This window comes from Pavona decussata, unplaced genomic scaffold, assembly GCF_977016875.1.
Source record: "Pavona decussata unplaced genomic scaffold, jaPavDecu1.1 SCAFFOLD_416, whole genome shotgun sequence".
NCBI classification, from domain to species: Eukaryota; Metazoa; Cnidaria; class Anthozoa; order Scleractinia; family Agariciidae; genus Pavona; species Pavona decussata.
The window spans coordinates 192489-202965 of NW_028145778.1; the positions used below are offsets into that span (position 1 = coordinate 192489).

The following is a 10477-nucleotide window of genomic DNA, read 5'->3' on the forward strand; positions in this document are numbered from 1 at the left end:
ATATACAAGTTTTAAAATTAGAGAAAGAAAGGTAGAGACTCGCTCTGGACTCGCGACCAACTTCAATGTATGAACTTTTGATGATAGATAGACTTGCTTCAAGTCGACTTTCGCGTGTGCAGTCGAGTTAAGACGAGAGAGAAATTAGTGCGATGAATTAACGGACGACTTAAGTCAGCCAAGAAATAAGCGTAAGGAAAATTGTTTTCTTGCAATTACAACACAAACCTTGGTAATTCCAACCAAAGGCAGGTGATGATATAAAGCTATATAAGGAAGAGCTATTTTAAAAGTGGAGTACGGCCCGAAGTGAGATTTGATGGCATGTATTCACTTTCAGTTTAAGGCTTGTACTAGGTTTCTACATTTTGTAGAATAATCTCAGTTTCAGGTGGCTTGTCCCAGCAAGTGATTTCCTGATACCGTCCTGTCGAGTTCTGAGCGTGGCAGTAGTGAGTTGGTCTCTGTCTTGTGACCTTTGACTGATCACTCACTGGTTAATAAAACTGAATTTCTTTTTCCATAAGTTAATCAATCTTTATCATCTCTCCAACTGACTTAAACTGAGCGCTTTCTAGCCCATACAGGTGAGTTTTCGCCCGTTGATTCCATTTGCTTTTAGCATTTTGTTAGTATCAGTTTTGGTAAACATGTTGAATCTTAAGCTATAGAAAAAGTTCGAAACGAATTGTAGATACCTCTTTCGAAACGAGTTTGAGGTCTGCACTGTACGTTACGGACCGAGTTTTTTTCCCGTTGATTTATGGCCCAAGCGCGAAGGCTAAAACACGCGAGAGGCAATCTTTATTTACACAATGTGGCCGTTGCATAGCTCTATTAGAAGCTACAACAATAATGTAAGAACAAAACGACAAATAGCCGTGGCAAGAAACACAACAGCTTGGAACAAAAACTAATAGCTGGGCCCGGCATCACAAAACTACGGAGTGAGGCTAATTGCGCGATTCAAGCGATGATTCCTGTCATATATTTGCACAGATCTCAACACTGGAAAGGCAGTTAAAACTATCCCGCACTTAAACGAACAAAGCCATACTCAGCTAGTGAAATGCCCTATGCGGCATCAAAAACACCACCCCATCGTTAAACACACAAAATAAGGGGTGATATTCAAAATGAAGAGATTTAAAAGTTTGAGAAACAAAGAGGACCATGCAAAAATGACCTTTGATGGTTAAATACAAGGCTCTATTTTAAAAATCCTCCACATACGCTTCAAATACACTAGAGTAGTTCTGAAGTAGTGCAGGCATTAAAATAAAAACTAATTTAACTCTGAAGGACGTACACATACTCGTGCAACCTAAATTTAAAGAGGGTAAACACACGCGAGTCACTCTTCATTTACGCAATGTGGCCGGATCAGTGTCCTCCAAAAAGAACAACCATTTTACACAGAGATGTTTTTTTTTTAATTCTGGTTAAGCTGATTTATTTTGTATTTTATAATTTAGTTTGCCACATTTTCAATTTTCATATAAATTTTTACATACTTTTTGGATCCTTTCAAGATGTAGAATTTTAAATTTGTGAATAGTTGTTGTAGTTTTTTTTTGTAAGCATTATACTATAGAATTTTATCCTGTTCATTAATTAAATATAATTTTATTAAAACTTGATTACTTGATTTACCATTTTTTTGGTATCTACATTTAGGGTAGTTGTTTATTAATGAGGGGCACAGGGTTATTAGTACTCTGATGTACTATTTGGTGTTACCCTCTATAAATTAAGTTTGGTTGATAGATTGATTGACAGGTTTGGCAAGGAGACAAGTACGCCTAATTTTTAAACATAGAATTGGTGTTAACATGTGAAAACACGCACCTGTTCAAGTTTTATACCTGTCAGTGACATTGTGATTTCATACCGTGTTTACATGAAGGGATGAGATTTCATTCCGCGTTGACATGACGGGACACTTCATGCCGGACGACGTGTATTTAAATAAACAAATTTGTGATTAGATTATGACGCCATCTTGAATCGGATGTCAAGAACTACGCATGCGCTACCCGCTCCAGACTCCAGGGAGAGTGATTTCACACCGGGACGAACAGTCGTACCGCCTTTACGTGACATCGGCGGAATGAGTTTTCGTATTGGAATGAAAATCTCGCTCCGGTACAGTAACCAGGGTGAACTCGCACCGGTATGACTCGCTCTGGAATGAGATGTTGTGCTGGTATTATAAAAATGAATATAGAGCCACAAGAGGGAACTGGAGTGAGCTCGTACCGGAATGAAAGTCGCGCCGGTATTATGTAAACACCCCCTAACCTGTGTGAAATCGCACCAGTATGACTCGCACTGGTATGACTCGCTCTGGTATGAGATTTTGTGCTGGTATCATGTAAACGAATACAGAGCCACAAGAGGGAACTAGAGTGAACTCGTACCGGAATGAAAGTCGCACCGGTATCAATCATTCCTCAAACTGCTATCGTGTCACTCATGTCTTGAGTTTATTATGCTGAGTAGGAAAGTCATTTAAGAAAACTTCGGATCGCCCGAAAGTAATATCTTAGCTATAGAAGCCTTTTTAATAATTCACTATCCAGAACTTTTTAAATTTGATTTGAAAAATAGCTACACATCGAATCATATTCGGGTTTATATCTGCCAAAAGATTAGCATCATGTGATAGGGCATGTAATAAGACCAGGAACACCGGAACACAGTAACGGTATAACACAGTAACACAGTAACACAGTAACACAGTAACGCAGTAACGTAGTAACGGTGTAACACAGTAACACAGTAACACAGTAACACAGTAACACAGTAACGCAGTAACGGTGTAACACAGTAACACAGTAACGCAGTAACGGTATAACACAGTAACACAGTAACGCAGTAACGGTATAACGCAGTAACACAGTAACGCAGTAACGCAGTAACGATGTAACACAGTACCACAGTAACACAGCAACGGTGTAACACAATAACACAGTAACGCAGTAACGGTGTAACACAGTAACACAGTAACGCAGTAACACAGCAACGGTGTAACACAGTAACACAGTAACGCGGTAACGGTGTAACACAGTAACGCAGTAAACGGTATCCAATCAGACAGAAGCCGAGGACAGCTTCAAAAACATCACCAGCAGAAATGCATATTGACTTGTAAATAGGCTGATTTAGCAACATAACGGGAACGTCATTTGAGGACGCGAGAGTGCGCGGAATAGCTTGGACGCGAGTCCATTTCGACTATATATGGGCGTTCTTTATGCGCGCGCCGTTGTCAACTGACGTTCCCTTTCTGTTGCTAAATCAGCCTAATATCTCAAGGTTGGTGCGTTTTACTGATTTTTACCGTTGGGCTTTTTGAGTTTGTTTTTCAGTCAGAGCGAAGACGACGCGGCTGACTTCTTCGCTCATCGAAAAAAGAATGATTCAACCATTGCATCTATAAATAAAAGCTGCTTCTTCTTCCGCACAAGATCGCTTGCGTTGAATAATCCGTGTGAAAGAATGTGCATCAATTAAAAATGGCCACACTTTTGGGCTTTTTGCATAGTCATGTACAAATGTCAAAATGTTCCGGGGTGTATAATCTACGCTTTTGCCAAAAATGTTCTGGTGTTCCGGTTTACTGAGTTCCAGTGTTCCGTGTTCCTGTCTTCTGAAGTTCCGGTGTTCGGTGTTCCTGTCTTCTGGTGTTCCATGTTCCGGTGTTCCGTGTTCCGTGTTTCGATGGTCCAGTGTTCCTGTGCTCTGCTGTTCCGGTGTTCCGTGTTCCATGTTCCATGTTCCCTGTTCCGGTGTTCCGGCACATGAGCATGAATCAATTCCTTATCAATTTTTAATATGACTTTAAAAATCACACTCACATTCAGTAACATATTTAGTCCCAGCAAAATGACATGACCAAAATTCCCAGAAAATGTTAGTGGATTACACCAAGTCTGTCAATATTGAAATTAGTGTTGACCAGAAGGATTTATTCCACGGTTGATGATTTTACAGGTTTCTGCTTGAGAAATAATGCAATCACTTGAAAAATCATCAACCTTGAAATTTCCATCAGCAAATTTGCCACCCGAGTTAGCTCCTCAGCTTCCGAATGGTTCATAAACAATGTATAAAAAGTACAAAGTGCAAGTGGTTTCCTCACCGGACGCCGGTACGCTGGTGTCTGGTGGAGAAACCACCATAGCGTGCAAGGGAAAGGGCACATGCGCCGAACCGTGAAACCCTCCTTTAAAGGTCCGTTTTTTTCGCAGGTGGAAGCAGTAAGTTCTCGTACAGGCCGTATTGCACGGGAGAAAGGTGAACATGCTAGTCAACTAACTTTTCACGATTCTGGTGGTGAAACGAGAGCAGGAAAATGGGAACTGAAATATCACTGGGGCAGGTCCCTGCGAGCTGTGGCTCTGCTATTGCAGCACCGATGTCTTGCTTGCACGAAGAAGATTTGTTAAAGATTTTCAGCTTCCTTTCCCTGGGTGACCTACTCCATGTTTCGCAGGTTTGCCGACGGTGGTACAGATTGTCCTTCGATTGCATTTTGTGGAGAGATGTTGATTTGAAGCGCTTTGCGTCACGTTTTACCGATGCTGTAAAACTGGACTTGCTGATTTTGAAACGATTTTCCCCGTCAAAAATCCAGCGCCTCGATTTGAGTGGATTTAATATATCTGAGCGAACTCTTCAAGTCCTCGATTCGTCTTGTAAACAGCTCAAAGCCTTGACGCTAAAGAGTGTAACTTTTACATCAGACAGAGACAGGGCAATAGTAGAAGAGACAAATAGAGAAAGGTTTTTCCCTGCGAAACTCGAATATTTGGACATCAGATTTTCACAAGGACCCTGTCGTGTGTATCGAGAAATTGCGTCAAGTTGCAAAAACATAAAACATTTGCGACTCTGTGACGCCTTTCTGTATACACTTCTAAGAGATGGCAGTTTGGAAACAACAATTGAAAGAATGAAAAGTCTCCGCCAGTTGGATTTAAGTCACTGTCGGTTACTCAAAGACAACTCTTTGGCTCTGTTCGCCAGCTGCAGAGAGCTTGAGATATTGTGTCTGCACAAATGTTTTCTGTTGAGGGGCAGCTTTATTCAAGATTTTCTCCAGTCCTGTGTTCATCTCAAGACTCTTGTATTGGACGGGATAAATATAGATGACGATATGCTACAAGGTATAAGTTGGGACAGTTGTTGCCTGTCGCATCTGGAGTTGGGGTGGTTACCTCTCATCACTCCATGTGGACTCAAGTCAGTCTTGCCCCGGGTGGCAAAAGTTCAGACCTTGGAGTATTTAGGACTGTGCGCTATTGGAGACAGCAAAGCGGTGAACGATGAACTTCTTTTTCACCTTGCAGCCAGTTTAACGCGACGATCAAACAGGAAATTAAAATGGCTAAACGTGACTTGTTCACGGTGCATAACGAACAATAGTCTTGACAGGCTGCACCCGTTTTTTGAAGCCGTAGACGCAACAAATTGCCCTGCCGTGGAGTTTTCATATGACAAAAATAATAACGTTGGTTTGCTTGATGCCGGGGAGACCAGATATAACCGCTGCCTTAGTGGGAGTACTGATGCTTTCAGATTCAATTGGACGTTAGAGACCCCCGTTTAAAAATTCATTAGTGGATAAGGAAACATGAAAAACCCCAAAACCGGCCGACATAGTTTTCAGTACTTTTCATAAAGCCGTTTTAGCCCTAGCTTAACCGAGGTTTAGATAGAATAGAAGTGTTTCCTTTGCACTCCGCAATAGATGACGTCACATGACAAAATGTTGGGCAATCTTATTCAGAAACACTAGCTGTCCGATCAGCCATAAATGTTTCAAGTTGTTGCATTTAGTCCGTTGCTTATACTGATCTAAACTAAGATTGCTCCGGTTTATAGAAATGGCCCTTGCTATTAAACTTCAGGGAAGTCATTGACTATTCATTCAGTATGCAATGGAAAAAGGGTGGCTCCTTTTCAATACCGTTGTCGCTGATTACTTATTTTCTTGCCCCTCGTCCCGAACCTGCCCGAAGTCGTGAAAAGCTCTGCAAATAAATTCACTTCAAAGTCCTTGATTAAAATAAAGTAGAACTACTTCTCAGTTTTTGTTTCACATCACGGTTTGTTCTAGTGTCGGAGGAAACAATAAAAACTCATTCATCTTTTCGTAGAAGTTTTGTGTTTGAAAAATGCAGAATTTTTCAAGTCCGTCGTGTATATGGCTGGCTTTACGATTGTAAACTACACGGATGAATATTCAATAATCGTCACGTATGTTTTTTGGTAATCGTCTATTAGTGCCATAAAATGTTTTGTTTTTCATCATTCTCTTTTTATCCTGTAAAAGTAGCAGTTCGTACACCCGGTTAAAAATAAAAAGAAAAGGAAAGAGATATCGAATAAGAAACGGCTTAAAACATTTAACTATAAAAATCTGCGATAAATATCCCGACGACGTTGGTTGACCGTCAATCTCAATTCAAGTCAAAGTAAAAATAATAAAAAAAATTTAAGTCTATAAATAAAACGGTCCATAAATACTGAATGAGTCATTAGATGATTACCGGAAGCGAGTGATACAAATTGATGTCAGTTAAACAAAGATTGAGTTTCGCACGAATGGAATCAGTTTGATTAGTTTAAATTAGGATTGAGTTCCTTTTTGTCAGTATGCGGCAAGCGTAGCGTAAGAAGCACGTACAACGATATAGTAAAAACTTATCAACCCCTACTACATGATGTACCATAACAATCTGGGCCCAGTTTTTCATGATCAACGCCCGATTAAGCTAATCCTGGATTAACGTGAAGTTTGATTCAAGTTTAATTACTAAAGAAAAAGCATTTTCCCAAAAGAGTTTTGCTTTTCAGCTTTCACTTGGACTTTTCTTTGCCTTACCCTAAAAGTCAGCTTTTAAAAACATTTTTAACCAACGAAATACAAACCTCGGTTAACTTTTGATCGGGGATTAGCGTTGATCGGCTTTCGAACAACCGGGCCCTGAACGTTACAATGATTGATTAAACAATGAACCAGGTAAAACTTGTGCTTTGTTTGGTGCAGCTGAGTTTGCGATTAGAGCTTTTAATATAACTGTCAAAATTCCCGCCCGCTGATAAGCTCGTAGCTATTTTCTATAAGAATACAGACAATAAAAAGCATATTTAGTAAGCTTACGCAAAAGAAAAGGTCACGGTGAAGTATCGTTGTGTGACGAACATGACATCTTTGTACCTTCACATTTTTAGGCGATTTTCTACTAAAACTGATGTTCTCTAGAAATCTGGAATGTTGCAATCTAGAGTCATGAGAACTTGGCTGTCACGTTCGTCACACAAGGAGAATTTGCCGTCCCACCACATCAGCCATCCTGTTGCGTAAACTCGCTATTGTAAGAGAGTTTATTTAATATGGCTTAACGGCCATGGTAAATTTAACAATTATCCGACGAGGCCGTAGGCCGAGTTGGCTAAAATCAGAGGATATTCCGCAAGTTTGAGCAGGATAATTGTTTTGTTATTTTGATAATAACACAGTTTTATTGCAGAAGAGGTGGAGACTATCTTTATTTTCCCATTTTCCTCCCCAACACACAAAATTGCCTATATCGCAGGATATCTGTTGTATATGGACGACGAATATTGAGGGCGCCATGACAATATTTGGGCACGTAGTGTAACAATGTGTTGAATAATAAGAACTACAATACCAAGCCCGAGAAATACATAGCGACTATTACCTTAAATTTAGTAAACAGCCCAAGTTTTACAGTCTCATGTAAGCGGGAGACTATCCCAGATTCACATTCGCCTTTATTACTCGGGCCGTGAAGCGCCCAGTAAAGTTCTCGGTCGCGCTCTTTTTAATTTTTTTTTTTTTGTGTGTGTGTGTGTGGGTGTGCGTCGCGATTGTCCAAGAGATAATGCGGAAGACTTTGTACGTGACCAAATAACGTGTCACGTACAAGATGGCGGATGCAAGACAAATGACTAAAAATAAGACTTAGCATTCATAAAGAGAAGTATCTCGGAAATTCTTAATTACTATTTTAAATCATTTCTGTCCAAACCTGTAAATATCCGGACTTGAACAATGATGACGGAAAACGCTTGCAAAAGTTCAAGTACAATACCAGTGATCACCACAAGATTTGGTAGAAAGCGTAGAACACTTGAATGCAGCCTTCACGGCGACCATTCCGGAAATTGCGTTCTTTAAGCGTCATCATGACCCGGGGTCACACAGATACATATCTGAATCACGGTTAGTATTGAAAAAAACAATCAATGTACAAATGGTTTCTGTCTCCAAATAAAAGGTGAAAACGTCAGGATTAAAGCCCGGGAATTAATGCATGCGAATGAAGCACAAAGTATTCGACTTAACTTAAGTCGAATACTTTGTTTTCCCTATATTTCATTCTGACTGCAAGAAATGCAATTCTATCTGGTAAGTAGTTACTTATTGCCTCACTATATCTCTGTATCTATCGATTTGGGGGAGTTAGCGATGCTGGAGGTTATCACTGTTAAAAAATTGTAGGCTTATGCACCACGCGGTCAAATATGGCCCGAGTATATTTAGGCCCGGTTCATACGTCGAACTTTACATGAGCCGAACCTAATACCTATTAACGTCGACCAAAATAATTAAGTTCGGCAGTTGATTCAGACGTCGAACCTAACTGAAGCTAAAGTGAGAAAATAGATTTTCGTGGTCAGCGGCTGTTGTTTTTACTCAACAAGATTCAAAATGGCGGAAAGATGAATTCTGACATGGAAGAGCTTGTTTGGTAAAATAATGAAGGCCATGCCAAACACGGCTCCTATTGCGCGAGATAGGAAGAATATGACCTTCAAAGCTAATTTGCTCTTACGAGTACGTCTTTCAAAGATCTCCCTTTTCTGTACGAAAGTAGGGAAGGGTCTTTGTAGATCTCTCTTAGCAGAGGCTGATTTTCTATCAAGTGCCATTTACTCATCTGAATGGTTTTAGGTTAGGCACAGAAGGGCGATATTCCGTAACAAACGGCAAAATGTTTTTGCGCGTTTTTTGTTTGTTTTGTAGTGCCGACATTCTTTCGCTGAAATTGACTTCTGGGAGAGTTTTATCTATAAGATTATCGAGGTAACCTCTGTCGCCTAATCTCTGTTTGAATAGATTAATGTTTTCTTCAAATGTTGTTTTTGAAGATTTTGTTCTGAGAAGTCTTGCTGCTTCGCCTTTGATATAGCCTGTATTGGAAAGTTTCTGTCGGTTTGAAGTGCGTGTGCACATCAAGAATAGATTCTTTTTTTTAAAAATCTTTCGCATCTCAGACAAGTATATTTAGTTGTTTCTAAACAAGAAGAACAAGCACATTCCTCTTTTCCCGTCATCTTGTTCAGAATGAAGTCCTTTGCATATGCCAAGTCGATGGAACGCGCAGACCTCTGGGATAGATATAATTTATATTATTTATACGTAACGTATGCATTTGGTTCAGCACATATAAAAGTTCGACGTATGAATCGTAGTCGAACTGGTGCCGCTCTATTTGACTGGCGCAGTCGATTAGAACGGCGGGTCGACCCAAATACAAATCTGTCGATCTTAACTGATTCATACGTCGATCTTTACATGCGCCGAACCAAATGATTAGGTTCGGCTCATGTAAAGTTCGACGTATGAACCGGGCCTAAGCTGGTAACAGCTTCTTGTTTTTCATCAGCCCTTTCCACCATCAAAATTTTCTCATTACGAGGACCCAACTTAAGCCCCATCTCGTATCCCACCAAACCAGTGTTGGACCTCCCTGAATTACCTGTCTCCGTATATTTTCGCTCTTTTTACGCGGATATTCATTTTCAAAGTTTCGTGCTCGCCCAATCAAGAGCAAGTATGGCCCAGTTCACAAAGCCTGGTTAAGCTAATCCTGGGTCGACGTGAACTTTGATTCGAGTTCGAGATTCTTGAAAGAGTTTTGTTCCTCAGTTTTGACTACGATTTTTCTTTACCATTACAATTTGAGTGAGATTAAAACCTCAGTTCATTTTTAATAGGGGGTTTTTGAACAACCGGGCCCAGAAGAGAAATTTTGCCCTCGGGCAAAAAGATTTTAAAAACTGCCCTTTGTCTTGCGCATGCCCAATCAGCATTCTGCAATTTGCACACTCAGATGAAGGGGTGGGGGATTTAATATTCTGACCTCCATAAAGTGGGGGAAAGAAGAGGGTGGGGGAGCTTTATTAGAGGGCTGCCGAAAAAACTCGACTCCTTGTAGCACTTGCCGGAGGACCATGAAAAGTTGTAGATAACTAATAGCCGCCTAGAGTCAACAATTTGTTCATCAACATTTATACATGGCAAAGGTTGCCCATCGCGCCACGGTGTGCTGGTGCTGGTGTATATACTTGACACATTAATAAAAATACAGTGTTGTGTAATACACTGCTGTGTATGGCGTTTATACACGTGCAGAGGAAACATATATAAATATAATTA

At 40.3% G+C, this 10477-nt stretch overlaps 1 protein-coding gene across 1 annotated transcript; it reads left to right on the forward strand.

Moving 5' to 3' along the window:
• Positions 1 to 547: 547 nt before the first annotated feature.
• On the forward strand, positions 548 to 6512 carry LOC146450888 (S-phase kinase-associated protein 2-like). The gene is made up of 2 exons (XM_085099822.1): positions 548 to 587; positions 4254 to 6512. Exon 2 carries the CDS (start codon positions 4358 to 4360, stop codon positions 5612 to 5614), a length of 1257 nt encoding a protein of 418 aa, XP_084955948.1. The 5' UTR covers positions 548 to 587; positions 4254 to 4357; the 3' UTR covers positions 5615 to 6512.
• Positions 6513 to 10477: the final 3965 nt, after the last annotated feature.